At 39.3% G+C, this 24,500-nt stretch overlaps 1 protein-coding gene across 3 annotated transcripts in view; it reads right to left on the bottom strand.

The window, feature by feature from the left end:
• NELL1 (neural EGFL like 1) overlaps positions 1 to 24,500 on the bottom strand; it is a gene marked incomplete at both ends in the record, with an annotated part of 742,470 nt that overhangs the window by 525,989 nt on the left and 191,981 nt on the right. For all 3 annotated transcript variants that reach the window (XM_084239443.1, XM_084239442.1, XM_084239441.1), the window contains one exon: positions 20,243 to 20,371. In XM_084239443.1, the coding sequence (XP_084095569.1) occupies positions 20,243 to 20,371 (129 nt within the window). The remainder of the gene's footprint in view (positions 1 to 20,242; positions 20,372 to 24,500) is intronic.

The following is a 24,500-nucleotide window of genomic DNA, read 5'->3' on the forward strand; positions in this document are numbered from 1 at the left end:
ATTATTTCCAATTTGAAGGTGTAGTATGGTTTAAAGTAGGGATTTCAAAGTAAAGACTTTCATTCCTTTGGGAAATTTGCTGTTTGTGTAGGAGATAATACAAACAGGACTGGTGGTATGGTTTTTTCCTAACACAAAGATTTTTTTTAATATTTATTTTTATTTATACAAGAGCTGGGGTACAGACCAGAGGTGCGGGAGGGTGAGAGGATTCACCAGAGACAGAGTGGGAAGCAGAATAGGTAGATGGACCAAAATACACTCCTGAGGGGAGCAGCGGGCGAGACAGGAGAGGTGTGCTGCGCCATGTGGGTATCTCCCCAGCCAGCCAGGAATTGAACCCACACTGCAGAGGCTGCGGACAGTTTCACAGTGCTGTGCTCAACCCACTGTGCCACTGGGGAGGCCCACTCTAACACAAAAATTTTATACACCCCCCACCACCATCACACATCACACATACATACAAATATATCTTAGTCAGGAAGAGGTAGCACTTGGAGTTTCATCAGAGGAGCTTTCCTTTTATGGAGACTTGGTTTATCTTTTTCTAAGAAAGCCAAGGATTTCTTATACTCAGCCCCTCACTAAATGAGCTGAAGGGAGATTTATAAAGCAAATAAACAGGAAGATTTACAGTTTCTTTCTCAGAACAGCAAAAAATCATGGAAAAACTAGTTGACCTTTCAAGAGAAAAACTTGGTTCAGTCAACCAGAAACTAAGTGCACCTATGAGAGTTCCAATTAATCCTTTAATTTAAATCCTTTGTCTTTCTCCAGTAAATATGCCAGCGGGTATGCTGAATCCCATTTGTTCCATTTGAAGTGTAACTATCTGTGGCCATTATAAATAGCATGTCCTAGCACAATAAGCACTAAGCACCAATGATGTTGATAATAATTAGAAAATAGGAATTGGGGAAGGAATAAGAAAGAGAAGAGAAACAGAGTAGATGACTAGCCATGACTAGCAGGTAACCCAAAGAGGAAGGAAAGAAACAAAGGCCAGGACTCCTGAGTCCTGACAGAGGAAGAAAGGACTGACAAGGTAGACAAATACAAGAGAGGGACTAGGAAAGGACAGAGGAAATGTGACTGAAACCAAGAAAAGGGTCTTTCTCCTTAGCCGCAAGACCTAAGATTGTGAAATAAGAACTGCCCAAATCACCTCTCTCTAAGCTATCTAAATCATGTTTCCAGGACCCACTACAAAAAGAGAAAATGAAAATAAACAAACATTCAAACAAATCATCTTCATTTTTTGTTCTGTTGCCTTTTTTACCTCCATGGAGACAAAATCTGGATATTAGGGTGATGAGCATACCATTTATTAATAATGTCACCTTGGGTAAGTCGTTTGTCCTCTCCTACCCTTGGTTTTATGGGTATCACAATAGTACCTAGCTGTGTAATTGTGAGAATTAAATGAAACCATGCCTATCAACTGCTAAGCACAGTGACTATCACAGAATAGCGGCGTTCATTATTTGTTCACCATATGGCTGGAATTACATCTAGAAAAACAATGTGGTTTGGCACAGAAGCAGCTGCATTAGGTATAAAATGATGCAGGTTTAAGGCTAACATCTGCACCTCAATTACCTTGTAGATATGAGAACTAGGGTTATAGTATCAAAGATCTCAAACTCCACTCCTTAGGTAGCTGAGAGACCTCAGGTAAGTCACCTGACATTTGCTAGCTTTGGTTCCTCGTCTGTAAAATGAGAACATCAATATACTTTTTAGGGTATAATAGGAAAGAGATGAAAAAGCATGTAAGGCATTTAACATGTAAATATATAAAATGGATTAATAAACATTAGCAAAAATTACTATGTGGTTCATTTATTCATTTATACACTCAACAGTATGCCAGGCAAAGCCTGATGTTAGAAATTCACCAGGGAAGGAAGCAGCCAAAAGTCCTGACCCCTTGGAGCCTGCTCTACATGCTAACAAGTGTGCCTTTTTTATTATAATTATTCAATAAATAATTTCAATACAGGCCTCCCTGGTGGCGCAAAGGGTTAAGCACCACACTATGTAGCAATCCACAGCCTCTGCAGCACGAGTTGAATCCCCGGTCAGCCAGGGAGAAACCCATATGGTGCAGCAGACCTCTCCTGTCTCACCCACTGCTCCCCTCAGCAGTGTATTTCAGTCATTCTGCCTGTTCTGTTTCCCACTCTGTCTGGTGAATTCTCTCACCCCCCACATCTCTGGCCTGTACCCTAGCTCTTGTATGCATAAATAAATCTTTAAACAAAATTTTAAAAATAATTTCAATATGTTTTGAGAGGACAACATGAAGTGGGCCCTAGACCTGATTAAGATTTAAGATTTAATTTACTTGGGTTCAAGACCTGGCTCTGGAGCTTGGAAAAGCCACTTTACTACTCTGGACTTTTAATTTTCTCAACTATAAAATATTATAAGAATGAGAGTTCATATCTTATGGGAGTTGATAGGAGATTAAAGAAATACTAAATATTAAAGTACTTTATAAGTTATAATGTACCATAAAAATAACTGTCATTGTCAAATTTATTCTACTTCTATGCATGCTTAGTGGTCATATATTCAGTAACATTCCACCAAAAGATCCCATTTGAGATATAAATATCCACAGATTTCTAGGAATCCCCAGATATGTAAACATTGCCAGAATCTACAATACAGTAAAACACATTGAGGACAATTTTTGAATACATGCTCCGCAGAACACTAGTTTCACAGAATGACAATTGATCTACCTATTCATTAAGATAATTCCATGTACAAATAAACATATGTGAGGTTAAACAGTTTCTAAGGGATTTCCAAATCATTACATGCAATTTTATTATCTCCTATGCAATAAATTCTAAATATACTTCAACAAGCCATCATTCTTGCCTCCATTCTTCAGAAAAGTGGAGTAAACTTTAAGAAAGCAATAGTGTAGGAGGGTTCCTTCTTCTCCACATCCTAGCCAACATTTGTTGATTCTGGTTTTTGTTTTTCTTTTTTGATATGGGTCATTTTGAATGAAGTGAGAGGTGTCTCACTGGTTTTTATTTTGATTTCCCTGGTGGCCATCTGCATGTCTTCTTTGGAGAACTTAGACTATCAGAGGAGGAGGAGAGTAGGAACAAAGTTAGGAAAGACGACACAGTGTCTGTGGTAAAGGGATAAGCGTGCTTTGATGGCGGTTAAGGTGTGGTAATATCTGGGGAGTTGTGAACCTAATTCCCCTAAATCATATACAGGATTCTAAACCAATATTACTTCAATAATAAAAAAAAATGATATAAAGTAACAGAGAACAAGTGGACCAAAATTGGAAATGGTTGATTATTTTTACATCTGGGTAATGGGTATATCAATTAATTGATAAAACCTTCTACATTTGTACATTATTGAAACTTTCAAAATAAAATATGCAAAAAGAGTAACAAAGATAAAAAGCAATGAAAATACAATGAAATCTATTATAAATACCAACATTAAAAAAAAAAACCACTACACAATCATCAATGACAAGTGGATAACCACAGAGCAGGCAAAGTGGGGTGAGAAGGGAGACACTAATGGCCTGCTTGCCACTTCACAGTCAAATCCCAATGTCCTCTGGTCAATGGCTATGCATCATGGATATTCACTGTCAATACTAAAATATAGTACCAATTATCAATAAGTTCAAAAGTGAAAAAAAGCCAACCTGAATGAACACACACACACGATGAGTCTAATATTGGAGCTATACCAGAACTAACCACATAGTAACACAGTAAGAGGTGACTCCAATTACAGTCTAAGGAGGTGAGGCTCTTGACAGTGGATTGGGGAGAATAATAATGACTTACATATTTCCAGACACATTAAAAGGAATGCCACAATCACTTTCAGGAACAGCATTAGTGAATAATAGTGAATAATCCTTGCCTACAAAGGACTAATGCATCAAAGTGATTTAGAATAGAATATGCATTTTGGAGGTCTACTGAGATACTGGTATGTACAAAGTACTAAAACTACTTATCTTTTTAAAATTTAAGTATTTCAAACTTTACATTAAACAGATGCCTTTTGAGTGCCACCACCCCAAGCCAATAGTAGGTATATTATGGAAGATTCAGATTTCTCAGGTAACTTCTACTGTAGCAAAGCTTCACTGTGAGAAAAGCTGCCATTTGCCTGTGTATTTCCAGAAGAGTAGCCCAGGAAAGCATAGCTAATGAAATATTCCTCAGGATCCAGAGAATTGCTATTTATCACAGCTTTTCTGCCATTTGGAAAGAATGCTCTCCTTACACTGCTTGCCATAAAATGCTGAGCTGGTATGTAGGAAAGGCAAGCATCTATTTAGAGAAAATATTACTTCTGTTTAAGACAAAAAAAAAAATTTGTTGCAGTTATGCTCTTTACTACAGGTGTTAATATTTTTTCATCTAAGTTATCAGTAACTTTAATTCTTTATATCCTTTACCTCAGAACTATTCCCTTTGTATCAAGGTATGCAAACATGTCAGTGACATGCCTCAGAGGTATACTACAAATGTATAGAAATACAAACTGTATCTAAGAACTGACAGAAATATCTAGAGTCTGTTTATTGAAGGATTCTCTAAAACCAAATAAATAATCAGGAAAAAAGAGAAATTTGCCCCAAACCAGAACTGGAGAAAATGAACATCTTGTCAAATGTATCCTGGCAAATGAAAAAAACATAATAGGAATCAACTGGCGTGATTTTTTTTTCCTCTACTTGGCTCATTCCATAGGAATATGTGTTTCTTTTTGTGTTGGGAGGATCTAAGCTTATAACCTGGCTCAGTCATTTGCTACCTGTGTGATGTTGCTGTTGTTGTTTTTTTTTTAAGCCAAAAAGATGTTTCAAACCCTAGAAATCTAACTGTAAAACTGAGGCTTCCAGAGGGGAGTGTGGAGTACAAAGTGTGGGCATGTTCAATGGACAGTGGTGAAAGACAATGGATGCCTTGTTGGTGGGTGGTGTAGTGACATATCTGCAGAAGCTATGCTTCTGAGATGTATGTTTTAAAGTCATGCTCCTGCAACATATCAGTAATATTAATGAGAACATTTATATCTCTCATATACATAGGAGAGACCCAGGAAGACTGATTAACACTTCCAAGTGGCTTCAGACATCTTAAAAACCTTAGCTACAACTGTTTACAATAGCTAAGCTTTGGAAACAACCCAAATGTCCCAAAATAGATGACTGGATCAAGAAGATGTGGTACATATACACCATGGAATATTACTCGGCATTCAAAAAAGATAAACACATGCAATTTGCAGCAACATGGATGGCGCTGGAAGGGATCATGCTCAGCAAAATAAGCCAGAAAGAAAAAGAAAAATACTGGATGGTCTCACTCATAGCAGGAATCTAGAAAACTTAAAACACGGGACCAGGAAAAAGAATAACTTTAAGAAAGTGAAAATCAAAATCAACAAACAACTATGAACCAGAGACACTCTATGGGGGGTGGGGGGCGGGGAAAGGAGGGATTGGGATCAAAATAAGGGGATTGCAATTGTATGGGGAATATAGAAATAAAATTTATTTTAAAAATTTAAAAAAAAAATCTTAGCTACAACAAAGGCAGGAGGGGAGAAGGAAAGATTTGTTAACAAAGGTTGCCAGGAAAGGCGCAGTAAACAAGATATGACTGCTATGCAGATACAAGTTATACCTTTTCCATTACACTGAATTCCAGCACAGGGAAGGATACACCTTTCAGGTAGATATTTTGACTCCTAACAGATGAAACTTTGCCAAAATGATATATTCATAGTGGCAGATTTTTGATCTCCTACAATCCCACCCTTGTAACATTTCAAGAAATTGCACAATTTAAAAGTTGAGTTGCTCCAATCTCCTAGTTCTGAGAAGAGATCAGTCATTAAATAACAAGTTCCAAGACCTGTTTGACAAGCCCAGTAAACTTAATCAAATTTCTGGAGGTGTCTCACATTCTGTCACCAGTTGTTCATTGATTCAATGAATATCTAACTGAGCAGTCATCCCCTTGCAGGCACTGTACAAGGTGCTTGGGACTCAAGAATGAACAAAATAAGCAAGTCACCTCTCAAGAAACTTATGTTCTACTACTTGAAAGAGAATGCTCACTTCTGTGTCTCACAACCATAGGCATTTCTTCGTCAGTCAAGAGTACAACATGATTGCACAACACTGGAAGCATCACCATATGAACAATAATCTGATCAAGCACATTTCTTTTTTGTGTGGTTTCAATTTTTTTTATTTTATTTTATATGCTTTTACATCATTTTCATTTCTGCACAATGTATGCATTTTCATCTTGCTTATAATCCTCATAATTCCCACCCCCCTTATTTAGACCCTAATCCCTCCTCCTCTCCCCACTGCCCCAGTGTGTCTTTGGTTTATACTTGCTTGTTGATTTTGATTTTTACTTTATTATAATTGGCCTTTTTCCTGGTCCCTTATTTAGGCTTTCTAAATTCCTGCTATGATAAAGCACATTTCTTAAGGTGGATGCAGAAGAGTTCCCATTAGTTTTGAGGAGCCAGGTGTCAGCATCAAAAGACAAAACTCAGCATTCAACAGCAGCAAGTGATAAATATAAAGAAATGAATAGGAAGACATTCCTGAATTTCCACAGCAGCACCTTAGAAGCTATTAGCGTGGGGCTCTCTGCAAATCCTTTCAGTACTCAAAGGAGGAGGAGACAGTTCTTGTAAAGATGTGCAAAGCTATAATTGAACACATTTCAAGGTGGTTTTTTCCACTTTAAAATTGGAAAATAAATAAGATGTCTTTATGAGAGGCTAAATGTCTTCGTGGAAAGAATTCATTGAGCACTAACATTTATTCAGGGAACCAGGCCTTTGTTTATTCAGAGAACTCAGAAAGCATTCCCTGTCTATCTACTATGCTCCAGGCCATATGCTGGGTCTCCGGGATACAAAGATGAATAAAAGCACAGCTCTGGCCTTTGAATAGTGTTTCACCTAAAAAGTATCTTTAAATAGTAATTAAGATCCTGTGTGATGGGCACTCTAATGAAAGTTTAAACAAAGTGCTCTTGGGCCCAGAGGAGGGAGCCACAAAGTAGGACACTAGAGTTTGATGCAGCACTGATGAAACAACCAGAGAATGTATTCTAATTTCACTTTTCATATAATCTCTGATCTATCCCTCCCTTTCTGTCAACCAGCTCCTGGCTGATTTCCACCACCACGTTCCCCCACTACATCTTGCCTAGATGACTGCTGACTGACAACTGGTGCTCCTGGCCTGCTTTTCAACCTGTCCTCCACTGCAGCCAGGATGATTTTTCAGAAATGCAAAGAGAATCTCGTTGCTTCTTTATAAAACCCTTCAACAACTTCCTATTGCCTTTACAACAAAATCCACATTTCCAAAGCAAAGAAAGGCTTCCTCCCACTTCTGCCTGCCTCTGTATTCTTCTCTCTGTATCCCACCCCTGGGTTCCAAACTACAAATTCCTTAGCACTCTCGAACTTCCAGATCATCACAGACGCTGTTCCCAACTCCTGCATCAATTTCCTTTCTACCCTCCCTCCAATTTTGTTAACTCCATCTCATCTTAGGGTCTCAGCTTGAAACTCCCAAGGAACCCAGACTTCCCCATCAAATCTTCATCACAGACACCAATGTCCTAACTTTCACGATCCTCCTCTTATATGGCTTTTCCTGCTAATTTCATGAACCAGCCCTCCCCCATTCCTTGTACTCACTGACACACATTCTGAGCCAAATATAGATTTAATTATGCCTAATTGAGCAGTTATCAGATACAAACTTAACATTTATTAAAATCCTATTTTGTACTAGTTCCTGCTTTAGACCTTTCTGATTACTTGATTTTTTTATAGCAATTCTAAAAAGAGACTACTAAGAAAAGTATTAACAGGCCAACTTTACAAAGGAAAATGCAGCATGAAGAAGTTCACTGCTTAAGTAAAAAAAAAAAAAAAAAAAAAAAGGAAGAGTCAGAATTTCTAACTCAGGTGTTCCAGACCTCAGCTGAACATTTCTGCTATACCCTGGCTGTTTTTCCTAATTATTCTGAGTGCACAATTCTTGTTTGTCCAGGCAAAAAGCAAGAAGCAGAAGACACAGCAAGTACTATACAAGCTACAATAAAACTCACTGTACTGAATTCTTCTCAGTCCTGTCTAGAGTTCAGAAGAGAGCTGAGGTTTTTATTTCTTAAATAACAAAAAAGTTTCAGTCTATTCAGATTCTATTTACACTTAAAGCTCAAAAACTTGAACTTTTCCTTGAGAGGTAAGTAGAAACTTTTTTTTTTCCTTCCTGTCCTTTTTATCTTATTTCTTCTTGCTAAGTACTGTATCTAACACAATATATGCACAATGTTTTTCAAGGAGATACTTTAAAGTACTGAAATAGCATACACTGAGACAAACATGTTTCACTAAGAGTTCCTTAGGTGGAAAACACATCATTGAAAGATAATGTAAGACCCCATCTGCAGGCTTCATACAGAGATATCACCCAGAGCCTCTGACAGATTCAACAAAGAGCAAAGCGAAACTATGGTAAATCATGGGAGGGGGGAAGGCATTCTATACTTCCAACATAATGGCAATGAGGTAAACAAAGTTTACCTCAATTTAAAAAACTATGGGGAAAAAAAAAAGATTCACCCAGGGAAATGCCAGGCAACAGAGCTCATGGCGCTCAGAGGGAAGTCATGGTCAACAATCAGATGCAACAAGTCTGCAAGGATTTGAGAAGAGGCAACAAGCAAGGGTAGTCAAGCTTATCCTGATTTTTTTCAAGATGCTTATCTCCTCAGCATCCACCATGAGTAAGCATGAGATCCCCGTAGAGACACAAACTATTTAAGCAATGTTGCCAAACCTGGCGCCCAGCCTCCAGTATCTCCCCTCCCAAATGTTATCTCCATGTGCCCATAAAGGTGACTTTCCTGAAGGATCAACCCAATAAAATCTTATCCATTTAAGACCCTCCACCAGATACTTGGAGGCCCCAGTAATGATTTCTTACTTTGATCATGGATCCCTGCTGATAACAATTTGGGGACAATACCTCCTATATGAAAATACTCATCCATTATACTATCATACAATATATACCAAAATGGAAACTACAAGAACGAAATGGAAATCAACACAAATGAAAATTCTGATCCACATCCTCATGGATTCAATTTTCCACCTGTTGTGATGCTTGATACGGGTGTACACCAGCCTAACCTTACAGTGCTCTTCACCATCTCACCACCAGACAGCTCTCCATCCTCATTTCTCCTTGTGTTCCAGCCAAGCTAAACTTTTCATTTTGTGCTTTTATTTGTAAGGATGACCTCTCCCCACACCTTCTGAAGACTGCCTCATTCTTAAGGACTCGACTTAAATGTCACCACCTCCGGGCAGCCAGCACAGGCTTCCACTGGCAGAATGCATTGCTCCCATCATTGTTCTCCTAAGACACCATTCACTTCCTAGGATGGAAGAAATCTTATTATATTTTCACTATCTGGTCACAAGGCGCTCTTCTGCTTTAGTCTATGAGTTCCTTGAGAGGAGGGCCTACGGTTTAGTCATCTTTGCATTACTCAAAGACAACACAGGATCCAGTCACAGAAATTTCTTGATGTCCACTAAAAGAATAAAACAAAACTCTTAATCTACCAGTCATACTGCTGCATAATTCCAGCAGTTACCATCCAGCTTGATTACCGTATGTGGCCCCACTTTTGTAAATTCCAGAATAGCAGAGGGCTCAACACAGAAACAATGACTAAAATATAAACATGCTGGTAGATATATTTGTCAGGATTCTCAGAGAAAGAGTATCAGTATGACATAATAAAGGAGATTTATTATAGGTATCGGTACACACCTATATCAAGGATGAGAAGTCCCACCATCTGCCATCTCCACACTGGAGCACAAGGAGACTGGGTGGCCCAACTCAGTCTGAGTCTAAAGATCGTAGGGGGGGTCTCCCTGGTGGTGCAAGGAGTTAAGATGCAGCTCTATGAAGCTATTGACAGCCACTGCAGAATAAGTTTGATCCCCAGCCAGGGAGGTGGCCCACATGGCACAGCAGACCTATCTTGACTCACCTGCTGCTCCCCTCAGTAGTGTATTTCAGTCAGTCTGCCTGTTCTGCTTCCCACTCTGTCTCTGATGAAACCTCTCACCCGCCAGACCTCTGGCCTGTACCCCAGGTCTTGTATGCATAAATACCAGCTCTTGCACGCATAAATAAATAAATAAACAAACAAACAAACAAATAAATAAAGATCTTAGAACCGAGAGGCCACTGATTTAAGTACCAAAGTCTGAAGTTCAACCAGGAGTTCCAATGTGTGAGGGCAGAAAAAGACGGGCACCCAAGTTCAAAATGAGAAAGAAGGAATTAGCTCTTCCTTTGCTTTTCTGTTCTATCCAGGCCCTGAACAGCCTGGATGATTGCAGCCCTACTGATAAAGCACATCTCATTTCTCAGTATACTGAATCAGTTCATCTCTTCCATAAACACCCTCACAGACACATTTAGCAATGATGCTCTACCACTTATGCATAAAATAAACCATCTCAGGGCCTCTCTAGTAGCACAAGGTGTTGAAGCACAGCACTGTGAAGCTATCCACAGCCTCTGCACCATGAGTTAGATCCCCAGCTGGCCAGGGAGCTACCCACATGGCACAGCAGACCCCTCCTGTCTTGCCCACTGCTCCCCTCAGCAGTGTACTTCAGTCAGTCTGCCTGTTCTCTTATCCACTTTGCCTCTGGTGAATTCTCTCACCTCCCACACCTCTGGCCTGTACCCAAGTTCTTGTATGTATAAGTAAACAAACCTTTAAAAAAATAAAATAAACCATCTCAGTCTGATACATATCCAGGGTGGGGTATGTGTGTGTTTAACCCTGAATATTTGAAGACCACCTTCTAGTCCAAACACTGCCAATGATGAAAATATTTATTATTATATTGATGGATAGTTACATAATGGATAATTATGAAATTATCAAAGACAGTTACATTGCAAAGCTATGTTGCTTAGGCCTTTGGAAAATGGTTTCACATTAAAAATATAATTAACCTTCACACAAAACGGGCACTGTTTATGGTTTGTTTAAAAGTCCTAGTTGGGCCATGAGAAAATAGGACACAGACTAATTGGGTGACTTTCCAAAGTCACCCAGCTAAGAAGTGGTAAAGTCAACCTCAATCAAGATCTCCTTATCCTTCGTTCAACACTCCTTTACAATGTCACTTCCTTGGGAACTGTCAAGAAAGTAAAATGAAGGCAGGGAATATGCTAGAAAGCACAACTATTTGAAGGTAGCTGACTACCAAGGTAAACTCTCAGGCAAGAATGATTTGCTTAGTTCCATTTAAACACTAAGAACTCCCAGTGCCTGAAGTTCGCTATTCCACATTCACAGTGATTTCCTATTTCACTTTCTTTTTTCTATAGTACTTCAAATTTAACAGTTTGGGGATTTTCTTAATTAACAAGCATCCTCTTTTAAAAATACAGTTACCTCTGGGGACATTATGTGGAACTAAATCATTTACAAGTGTGTAGAGGATTGTTCCATGAATTGCTTCCCTCCAAGCAGGAAACTCAAAACTAGAGCACATGACAGGCTTTGAATTTTGTTTGCAAGGAAGAGATGGGTGACTTCAGGACTCACAGGGATATACACAGGGTATGTCAAGGCTACAACAATCCAGAGAAGGTGATACAGTAGGAGACATAGGAAAGCTTAGAGAACACAAACACAAAAGTGGAAGTGAGGTTGTTTAGTTAAATCCTATTTAACCATTTAACTAAACAATCCTATTTAACTAAACAATCTTCTACACACTTGTAAATGATTGCCAAGTGGGCAAGTTGCAATAAAATCAGCTTAAATCAGAAGCCTATTTGGTGGGTTCAGCTTAAAAAACAAGACATAAAAACAATGCTTTTTTTCATTGAGCTAATTATGGCACAAGTAGAAAATGATTTACTGAAGCAGATTCTTTTTCTTCCTGGACATATAGCTAGACATTGACTAGTCTGTCTTATCAAGAGGTCAGTGGAATACAGCAGCCCGAGCATATAAACACCTCCCAGTCATTACCTTCTATTTTCTTTCCTTTCCATGGTGACCTCGGGAGTCACATGTTACACATGGCAGAGCCAAAGCAGGAGGGAGTCTGAGTCCCTAAATATCAGCTTTAAGGAAATTCACCTGCCAGAAGCAAGCATGTGAATCTCTACAGGAATGGACACGCAAACTACTATTGAGTTAAGCCCCAGAGAATTTTTCTTGTTATAGGTGCTGACCCAAACAAATTTAAAGAATGATTCTCTTCCTGTCAAAATTAAGAGAGAACTACAATGTCTCTCTGGCCATGTGTGGAAGACAAGGCATTCTTTGCAATTAAAAGCAATGCAGTTTACAAAGAATAAAGAGAGCAAGCAGCACTTCAGCATTACATAGACTGGGCATTAGCAAAAATGAGCAGAATCAGCCCCTGATGAATAGATTCTGCACTTTAAAAAGGAGCCTTTGAACTAACAAGGCAAATCTGACAGCATCAGATAGAGAAAGGCATAAGTCAGCTTGGGAATTCATTCATTCACTCTTTAAACAGATTTTTTGTATCTAGCACACGATGCTCTTTTCTGGGTGCTGGGGATATAAAGAGTAAGATAAAATGTCTGCCTTTGTGCAGTTTATATTCTAAAGGGTAAATCAGATCATAAACTGTTAAGTAGGAGAACAACACAATTTTAGATTGAAAGTGTGATGAAGAAAATAAAATTATATAAGAATATCACAGCGAACAGCTAAAGGTAGTAGCAGAATTTAGTGAAGGTGGTGAAGATAAACTTTTCTATAAAAGTGACATTTGAATTGCAATTCAAGTAATAACTAGAAAGAGGACTTGCAAAGATCTGAGGGAAGGCATCCCAGGCTGAGGAAAGAACAATAGGAAAAATTACAGTGTGGTGGGAGGAGAGAATACAAGACAGCGTTGTTCATGACAAATACAGAGGAGCAGGCACGTTCAGTTTGCACAGGATCATACACAAAACTGGGCTTAGATATTATTCTGAGAGGTAGGTAATTCATTAGACAATTAAAAACTGAAGAATGGGGGCCTCCCTGGTGGCTCAGGGGTTAAAGACAGCGCTGTCAAGCCAGCCACTGCATCATGAGTTCGATTTTCTGGCCTGCCAGGGAGGTGACCCACATAGCGCAGCAGACCTTTCCTGTCTCGCCAGCTGCTCCCCTCAGCAGTGTATTTCAGTGGATCTGCCTGTTTTGCTCCCCACCCTGTCTCTGGTGAATCCTCTCACTCCCCGGCACCTTTGGCTTACACCTCAGCTCTTGTATGCATAAATAAATAAATCTTAAAAAAAAAAAAAGGAGTGGCCTGGGTAATAAAGATAACTCACATTTTTAAAGTTCATTCTAATACATGCCTTGCAGAATGAATTGAGGCAAGAGGAGATACCCACTGAACTCACTAGCCAACAAAAGAGGCTTAGACTAAGGTAATAGTAAGACAAGAGAGATTCGGTGACTCGTTTTGAAGATAAAGTCAAGGAAACTTCCTGATGCAGATGTTGGAGGTAAGGGAAGCATGGAATTGATGACATCTACATCTTGTGACCTGAGCAGCTAAATGAATGGAAGTAGCAAAAGCTGACTTTGGAAGAAAAGAAAAGGTCTTGTGTTCTCAGGACCCTAGGACCCAGCAGAGCTCTGCAGTGTAACAGTTCATGACATGATGCCTCCTTACCTAGGCTTCCATGTGCTACCCTGAAAACCTAATGAACACACAAAACATCTTAATCACACACAAAAAAAAATCACTAAGATTTTTCAAATATCTTTAAAACATGATTAAAAAAAATATACAGTGCTACTCCCTCCCTCCTCACCCCCATCCTGAGCTCTGTCCCTGCTGGCTTGGTATGTTCCTTTCTAAACAGGGAGCTTAACAATGAACTCCTTGCCTTGATTCATGAACAATAAGCAAGATTTGGATTTGGAATTTGGTTTTCTTTTTTATTGTAATTCCAAAAAGAAAGTAATGGGAGGAGATGATTAAGAAGAGACCTGAGCTATGTTGGGCGGGAGAGCAGAAGCAGATGCTTTTGCAAAGTAACCTTGAGAGTAAAGAAGCTGAGGCAGAGGGGGAAAAAAAAAAAAAAAAAAAAAAAAAACAGTCCAGGAAGAAGTCTTATCTATATCTGCTGCTTTGAGAGAGGTGTCATCTGGGTTATTAAGAGCAAAGCAGGGCCTCCCTGGTGGGACAGCAGTTGAGCGCTGGGTTGTGAAGCTGCCCGCAGCCTCTGCAGCGCTGGTTTGATCCCCGGCTGCTCCCCGGCCACCAGAGGAGGGTCCCACATGGCGCGCAGACCTCTCCTGCAGCCCGCTGCTCCTCTCAGCAGTGTACCTCGGTCTTCTGCCTGCTCTGCTCCCCGCTCTGGCTCTGGTGAATTCTCTCACCCTCCCACGCTTCTGACTGTACCCAGTGCTTGTATAAATAAATAAATAAATCTTAAAAAAAAAAAAAAAAAAAGAGCAAAGCAAAGGCCTGAGATCTGTGTCTTGGAGAGTGGTGAGGAGGGGGTGGTGTGGCATATCTGGGTACCAGAGGATCTCTCCATTAGTCATGTCAGCTAAAAACAAAACAAAAAAAGAGAAAATACCCCAAGGTATTCTTATCTCAAGTATTCTGAATCCCTGGAAATAAATAGGAGCAGGAGCTTATCATTAAGATTTTACTAACATGAATAACCGGAAGAGGTTTTTGGTCCCTGTGTTGTTGTTCCAAGCAGAACTTGTGGAGAAGGAAGCCCTGATTTGAGCATAAATTTGGTAGGGGGAACACAATGCTCACGCATTTTCTAAGACTTCAAAACAAGAGTTACACAATTAATCCTTGTATGATTAGAAATACAATTACGTATACCAGTCTTTTTTCCCATGCATTCTCTTAATCAGAAATTTACAGGGTATGGTTTCTATGGAGGTGTGTTCATGCTAATCTCTGCATGCAGTAAGTATCTTCTACCCTCCCCTTAATTTTCTGGACACTGCTTTCTACTTGAAGTCTGATCTCTCTGCTGCTTTCCCAGTCTCTGAACATTCAAAAGGTCAGACCCTGTGTGGTCAGCTCCTGTCATGGGAAAGAAGCAATGAATCACTTTGTGTTAACCGGTTGCTGAGTGTGCGGCATGTCAGTAGTTTTGCTACATGAAATTATTAAATTCATACACAATATAGGGCATGTTGTTCCATATTTCCTTGAATACAGCTCTACTCATGTTTTTATTTTTTTCTAAGGAAGGGATGAGCTCGTCACTATAAATTATTAGACGTGGTCCTCTACTGTTAGCGACATGCTTCTGGACGAACTGATACGGCCTGGCCCTTCTTATTAAGAAAAATAACTCTTCCCAGCCACCTGCCAGTTCTCCTGAAGATATGGATATGGGAAACCCCTTCCTCAAAATATTGACCTCAATGTATACACTCTTCCAATATCAAGAGCTGCACAAATAATAATGATGACAATGACGGTGATAACTGTTGTGATACATTAAATGTTTAGCTACTACCACATAGTTTGCTAAATTTTTGAAATGCACTGGTCTCGTTATTGTCTTAATTGATAAATCCAATTCCCCATGTTGACTTTGGCCATAACAATGCACAGATTTACAACTGTGACCTGCAAAAAATAACTGCATACGAGCAGAACCAGAACGGAATGTTAATGATCCACACAACTTGTACTTTTTCTACTAAATGCTTGTTGTGTACAAAAATTGCTTTCATTTGTGAGTACTGAGCTAGAGGTATTCTACAAAACCCACAAGATTTCAATTAACTAATTCAGGCAGATATACTAATTCAGGGGACTTGACTCTAAGGTAAAAATAATTGCACCCTCCAAAATTTTAGTTATTTACACAATTACATCTCACTAGTACACATGTCCATCACCTTTGAGTTTACTGCTCCATGCCGTCTTTATCCTGGGACCCAAACTTAAGGAAAAGTCCTTCTCTGAAACACTGCCAGTTTTGTGTGAGAGAAAAGAAAATGAGGTGGAAACTGTAATAGCTCTTAGAGCTTCTACTCCGAAATGATACATGTCACATTCATTCATATTTCATTGGTTCAAGGAGGTTAGCAAATATTTGGAACAACTCTACAAAATTGTACAGGAAGGGGTGTGGGGAGACAGCAAGGCTCAGACATCTAGCCTGAGTAGAAATGATTTTATATTATCTTCACTTTTGTGCTCATAGTCTTCAAGTCTGCACTTATAAAACAGAGCTAATTTAGACAAAGTTGTCACTTTCCTCAAATTTATCACAAAGCTCTACAAGGAAAGTACAAGGAAAGTCTTATTTAGTGCTAATTGTAGTAACTTTTACATAGTAGGTAACTGATAGACTTTCCATGCCTCAGGATTGCATGATGTATATGACATCACATCACTCATAATTTAAGTAACATTACTACAAAAGGAAGTTTATGAGACTTGATGTAGACTCCATATTCAAGAAGTAAGATCACAAGTAGGACCTCATTGCTATACTTTTCTCAAACACTATCTAACATTTAAACTAATGCATCACAAATTGTTTAAGACCAACGCAATGAAAATGTCATCACCAAGGTAAAGGGCCTCAGTGGACCAGATTCATAAAACACCAAAATTCAACTAAAGCAGTTTTCCAAATGGGGAATTCTCCTGCTTGGCTCAGATGAAGCAAAATAAAATGACCTCCTGTGAATTGTATCATCGCTGACAAAGGGCCTTATTATCTTCTATTGATTGGCTAGGGGTTCCAATATCTTCTCTATGCCAGTTTCTACAGCAATCTCTGCAGAGCAGGAATCCTTAATACACTATCTCTGCTACTACCCTAGGAAGTTAAGAAAATTGAAAGCCTTTTGTGCTTCTTTTTCCACTGAGAGCCTGAATAGGCTTTTCGAGATAGCCTGAACAATGGGTGTAATATTTTGTTTTAATTTGTAAGCCAGTCTTGTTCATCGTGGTTTGTACAATATGGGTCATTTTCCCTCAATTTACTCAGAGTAAAAAATAACTTGCCAAGGCAGTTCATAAGTATCCACTCTCTCTAGGCTATGGTGAGACAATGAACTCAGTCTAGCAGAGTTTCTGCTACTCAGGAAGGAGCTCAGTGGCCTCTCACCTCGTCTATCAGACCACCCTATGGGGTAATGCTGAAGACAGAACTGGGGAAGTGTATATAAACTAAATGTGGCCATTATGAATACAGCTGGATTTTTGCCCACTCCAAATTATGCTTACCCTCTTCCTGTTTCCAGAACCCTATTTGGTTCAGTCAAAAGGTCAAGATTATTTGGTCGTAGGGAAGGAAGGCAAGCCCTACTCCAGCTCCAGAGGATGAATACAGTTAGCCTAAACCAGAGACAGTCATCATCCCATTTTCTGTTCTCACTGGTGTAGGAATGGGGAAGACGTAACCCAGGTTTGAAAAGTTACACAAGGGATTTCTTCAGTATGAAGGGGAGAGGGAACTTACAGGAAGGACTTTCTGTAAACATGTAAAGAGATGTTTAACCCCTACTCCTTCCTTCTTTCCTTTCTTGGGATGCTGGTGTGAGCACACTAAGCAGTGGCTATTGGCAGCAATCATGCAACCACAAGTAAGCAAGTTCAAAGTCAAATAGGCTCAATTTGGCAAAATATAAAGAGAAGGAGGTGCACTCTAAAAGTGGATATTCAGGCCTCCCTGGTGGCACAAGGGGATAAGCACCACACTGTGGAACAAATCCTCAGCCTCTGCAGCATAAGTTCAATCCCCAGCCAGCCAGGGAACAACCCACAGGGCAAAGCAGACCTCTCCTGTTTCGCCTGCTGTTCCCCACAGAAGTGTGTTTCGGTCAGTCTGCCTGTTCTGTTCCCCACTCTGTCTCTGGAGAATCTTTTCACACCCCCACACCCCACATCTGTGGCTTGTACCCCAGCTCTTGTGTGCATAAATAATCTTTAAAAAATAAAAGTGGATATTCAATATACTTGGTTCTCAAAACCTTCTATGCAGATGCCAGTATTTGAACCCTGCTTTACACCCTCAACTACATTTTTATACCCCAAATAATCTCCAATACTTAATTATTTCTTCACAGGTGCAATTCTTCTCTCCATGAACAATCCCCTGGAATTTGTGGGAAGTCTCCATGATAACAGAGAAACTACTGAAGTCTGAGCACATCACTGTTATCCAAGAAGGTAACACAAAGTATACTGGCCTCAGGCCAGCTTCATACACTTAGTTGAGAAGAAGCCAAGAAAACAGTGATTTAGACCTAACATTGCTCAACATAATCAATAAAATAAGACATCATGCACAAAGGGCAAGTTTAATATCATAAATGGCTCCTTATGGAGTTGAGTATCTGTAATAAAATATAGTACCAACAAGGAGAATGACAATCAAAGATTCCCAAATAGTATTTGCACCAACAATTTCCTGCTAGATACTGCCAGGCCTCAGTAACTATGGAGAGAGTACCAGGAGGGGGAGGTGTTTGGATTCCAATGGCTAATTAAAAGGCATCAGGAGTCAGGTTATTTTGAGGTCCCTGCTACCATTTTTATAATCATTCATAGTAGAAGGTAAGTCAATTTTGGGGATCATTATCTGTATGATTTTTCCGTGGTGAATGGATAATATTCACATTTTTAATTGTTAAAATTAGTTTTCTGACTAAACATAGAAAATAGCATGAGGTAAGATATGAAAAATTAATATCAGTTTGGAGTACTGAAATGAATATTCCCCTTCCCTCAGATTGACAAATAGTTAACATATTAAAGGGTACATGAAAGGGTTTATAACTAAAGGAGCAGTTCAAGCTCTCCAGGGGCATGTTTCTCTAACCAAGTTCAAATCTATCAAAGTAAACAAAATAAAGCTAAGGAGAGGGGGAAACCCTATTAATTAGCATTACTAATGAGAACCAAGGTGGAAATGGAGAAAGTCTTCCAGAAGAAACAAAAAGAAGGCTACCTACCAGGTACTAAAGGAGTGATTACTCATGTTTCCTTCGACAGATCTTTAGTATAGGCCAAAAAGTTAAGCAAGGGTCAACAAAATACAAAAGCAGAATGAAAAGGAATTTACATTTTTGTCATGCCAATTAATATTGTCTTTACCTTGAGAATACCTGATCCACTTGAAAAGGAAACCAACTGGAGAGTGACCAAGATTTTGCAGCATTCATTCCGAGTTTCCTGACTGACAGATCACCATGGCTCAATATATTGACCACAAAGATAGCAGAGTAATTGGGTACAACTGGGACAGAGAAACTGCTGATTTTCTCTTTGCCTATGAGAGTTTCACTAAACTAATAAGATCTACTGTGCAATAGCCAACAAATTCTTGTGGAATACCTGAGAAATGAATAGGCTCTAATACAGTTACATTATACACTACCTTTATATACAATACACCATACAGTTAGGGTAGTGTCAGAGCTAATCTTGTCGTTGAAAGGATTTAGATTAGTATCAAAGAACCATTCAAAAAGATGGGGGCCTCCCTGGTGGCGCAAGGGGTTAAGCACCTCACTATGAGGCAATCCGTGGCCTCTGCAGCACAAGTTCGATCCCTGGCCAGCCAGGGAGCAACCCACATGGTACAACAGATCTCTCCTATCTCACCCGCTGCTCCCCTCAGCAGTGTGCTTCGGTCAATCTGCCTGTTCTGTTACCCACTCTGTCTCTGGTTGATCCCCTCACCCCCCCATGCCTGGCCTGTACCCCAGCTCTTCTGTGCATAAATAAATAAATCTTAAAAAAAAAAAGGGTCCACCATATAACACTTGGAGATGGCAATTTCCTCAAGTGAACAAAGGAAATTACAATGTTTATGGTTTTGTTGATGACTATTAAGTACAACAGGAAGTGAGATCTGATATAGCCCTATTCTGTTTGTTGCTTTGCTGTGTCTTGTAACTAATTTCAAAGATCTTGCTTTCACTACTAAACAGCCTGGATAAACCAGAACAGAGCACCCTAGGTAATTGATATGATTTCCTATAGGGTCCTGTAGACTTGAGCCAACTGATGGCTTTCGGTATTCAATCATGTCTACCAGGAATACATTTCTCACAAATGACTTTATTAAAAATAGCTGACTTACCTTCACAGTAGGCAGAGTCTCCCTGGACGGAAATAAAACCATTCTTGCACTCACAAGTAGCTTTTGTATTCCAATTTTTGCACTCTGAATTTTCACCACATTTAGGTCCTTCTGCACAAAAGTTATGACCTGGAATATATATATATATAATTTTACATCAAGAAAGAAGAGAAGAGAAGACATGCAAATAATAAAAGCATGATTTTTTTTTTATTTTATCACCATGCATGAAAATGTACCTTGGCAATATGTAAGAATGAGCTGGGACAGGGGTGAGAATAGGAAACTCTTGATTATCCCATGTGAGAGAGCATTTTTCTGATACTCAAACCGTTTATCCTCAAGGTTTCTATCTGTGCTGATCCTCAGTCCTTCTCCCACCACCTTTTCATATGACCGATAATTTTATAATTATTTTGTTCCATAGAAAAGAAGGCAATATAGGACCTCCCCTGGTGGCGCAGTGGTTGAGCGCTGGGCTGCGAAGCTGCCCTCAGCCTTTGCAGTGCCGATTCGATCCCTGGCCACCCGCGAGGGTCCCACATGACACACAGACCTCTCCTGCCACGCCCACTGCTCCCGTCAGCAGTGTATTTCGTCAGTCTGCCTGTTCTGTTCTCCGCTCTTGCTCTGGTGAATTCTCTCACCCTCCCACGCTTCTGACTGTACCCAGTGCTTGTATAAATAAATAAATCTTAAAAAAAAAAAGAACATAATACATATGTATATATTACCAGTATCCCCTGATAGCTAACTTGAATTTTGTGTTAATCACTCCCTAGCACATTCTTAGCTTTGCACATATAGGTGTTTATTCCTAAAAATATCATTGGAATTTACCAATTTTGAACCACACATGAGTGATATCGTATTGTACATACCTTTAATGGTGTTTTATTTCTATACATCCATGTTAATGCCTATAGCTATAATTGATTGCTCAATGCATTAATATTCTACAGCACTAATATCCTACAATTTATCCATTTAATTGACCAGGTGGAGTCTGGTGAGACCAACTTTGTTCTTGAAGCCTACATGGACTGGATGTCAAGAGTCTGCTCTGATCCTTTATGGAGTATTCCAACAAAGAAGCTATAATTGCTGTTTAGTTATTCTGCCCTGTGATTTTATACAAAAATAGGTAATATGGTTTAAAAGTAGATTTGGTTTGCAAACTTTTGCTACACTGTTGAAACAATTTGAGATCAAGGTTGAGAGAACCTGTTTTTGCATAAGTTGAATCAATTTAAATATTTTTCCTGTGATTTGATATCTTTGCTGTTTTGTTTTGGCTAATGCCTTCAGATTTTGGGAGGTTTTTTTGTTTTTTTGTTTTTTGGTTTTTGTTTTGTTTGTTTGTTTGTTTGTTTTGGCTTGGACTGATAAACTATTTCCCAGGAATAGAGGACTTTTGCTTTCCACAATGGACAATACTTGGAGAGACTGGTGTGCTTTCCAATGGGAACCCTGAGAAAAATTTTCATCTGAGACTGTACCCCAGCATCCATACATTTGATCTTCAACACCATGGAAATGATGGCAAAAAGTGAAGCTAATTCCATACAGCCTTTGTGGATGCCACCCCCACTCCATCAAGACACCGGGAACTACAAATCCCAGGATCCCCAAAGGGAAGTGGAGAGAACCTAAGGGTGAGTTAAGCAGCCATTTTCTCTGTTTGTAAATAAAAACCAGCCATGTTAGTGGGGTTGGGCACACCTGGCTCCAGCTCTTGGCCGGGCAGGTTTGGTCTCAGCAGGTCATTTGGGATTCCAGGTCGGCGGAACAGGTAGGACACATTTAAGAATTTATCTCCCTCTTTTGTCCCTGAGTTGTACATTTCCTCATTCCCCTTCCCTTGTAAGTAAACCATTTGTTAACCTTAAAAAATAAAAAATAAAAAATGGTTTAAAAAAAGAATAATTTTGTAGATACTAGAAAGGGAAGGAGGTTAGTGCAGCAATGTTATTGTAAATACAGTAATAGTAAATTTTGCATTTAAGGATCAATAATTCTGTTTGGGATTTTACTTTACATATATTCTATAAATAAGAATTTGGAGAAAATATCCCACATAGAGTTTTGGGAAAAAGCTAAACAGAATCTGTGCGCCAGATTAAAAGATAATAATGTCTGTGTCATTTTGATAACTACAGTTATGTTATCTTTTGCTAAACTCCTTTGTTTCTTGCAGAGTAAACATACTAGAAATTAAAAAAAAATAAAATGTCCAACTTTATTTTAAGAATTTTTTTCCTTTTTTTAAAGATTTATTTATTTATATAAGAGCTGGGGTATAGGTCAGAGGAGTGGGAGGGTGAGAGAACTCACCAGAGACAGAGTGGGGAGAAGAACAGGCAGACAGACCGAAGACACTGCTGAGGGGAGCAGCGGGCGAGACAGGAGAGGTCTGCTGCACCATGTGGGTTTCTCCCTAGCTGGCCAGGAATCGAACCCACACTGCAGAGGCTGCGGACAGCTTCACAGTGTGGCACTCAACCTGCTGCACCATAGGGGAAGCCCCTTGTCCAACTTTTTTTCTTAAATCTCAGACATCCCTTCTAGAATAATTATTTTCCTTCCTAAGTTACCTTTAGACATTTCTTTAATGAAGACATTTAGTTACTATGCTCAATTTTAATTTATCCTTAGACTACCTTCATATATGAGGAATAGTTATATTGAGGATATACTTATTTTTTTCTCAATTATCTTGAAGGTAATAAGTAGTCCATTGTTTTATGGTTTCTATTATTACTGTTGAGAAGTCAATTGTAAATCTGGTAATCATTCCCTTTTTAAGTGACAAACTTTTCTCCTGTTGCTTTCTGAAGATCTTTCTGTGTGTTCAGTTGGCTGATGTTTTGATTTGGTTTGTATTCTTTGATTTTACTCCAAGGTAATTTACTCCTAGGATTTCTTGGGATTCCTCAATCTAAAGATTGATTAAATCTTTCATCTATGTGAAAAATTCTCAGCTATCATCTCCTCAAGTGTTCTCTCTTCATTTTCTCTTTTCTCTGTATGGAATTTCAATTAGATCCATGTCATCCCTCTCAAGTTCTCCTATTACTTAAACTTGCTTCACATTTCTATCTTGTTCCTCTATGCCGAATTCTGTGTATCTTCCAGATGTACCACTCAGTTTAGTAATTCTCACTTATGCTGTGTCACATTCTATTTCTGCCATCCATATTCTTTTTTTTTTTCATTTGTTAGAAATAGAAAAACCAGGGCCTTCCATGGTGACACAAGGAGTTAGGCACAGCACTGTGAAGCTGTCCACAGCCTCTGCAGTATGAGTTTGATACCCTGCTGGCCAGAGATCTACCCAAATGGCACAGCAGACCTTTCCTCTCTAGCCCACTGCTCCCCTCAGCAGTGTATTTAAGTCAGCCAGCCTGTCCTGTTCCCTGTCTCCAGTGTATATTCTCACCACCACCACTCCACACACATACCACTAGCCTGTATCCCAATTCTTGTATGCATAAATAAGTAAATCATTAAAAAAAATAGAAAAACCAGGCTAAAAATGGAGTCTTTCATGCTGGGTTTCCACCCAGAATTATTATTTTTTTTTTTTTTAAGATTTATTTATTTATTTATTTATTTATTTACACAAGCACTGGGTACAGTCAGAAGCGCAGGAGGGTGAGAGAATTCACCAGAGCCAGAGCGGGGAGCAGAACAGGCAGAAGGAGCGAAGTACACTGCTGAGGCGAGCAGCGGGCGGCAGGAGAGGTCTGCATGCCATGTGGGACCCTCCTCCAGTGGCCGGGGATCGAACCAGCTGCGGCAGCTTCGCAACCCGGCGCTCAACCGCTGCGCCACCGGGGAGGCCCCAGAATTATTATTTATTATGCTTAAGTATATATTAAACTAGTCAATGTGAAGCTTCCCAATCAGCACTAGGAGGTCATCTGTAGGTGATACCCACCTGCCTTGCCCTGAAGGAAGGTGGCTTCACCTGAAATTGTCTTTTCTTTTGCTAATAACTTTGGCCCACAGGTCTATAAAAACCCTCCATTTTGTGCAAGACCCTGAGGCAACTAGACAGGATGCTGTCAGATTTAAATACTAAAATTCTATTTAATTTTTTTCTAGTCTCCTTGGTCAAATTTGATAGTCTCCTTTTCTTTCATTTTTTTCAAATTTCCTTTTAAAAAACACATTAAAATATATCTGTTAAATTAGCAATCCAAACTCTTCAGTGTTTGTGCATCTGATTTTACAGTTTGTTGTTGCTACTGTGTAT

This window comes from Talpa europaea, assembly GCF_964194135.1.
Source record: "Talpa europaea genome assembly, chromosome: 1".
Taxonomy (NCBI): Eukaryota; Metazoa; Chordata; class Mammalia; order Eulipotyphla; family Talpidae; genus Talpa; species Talpa europaea.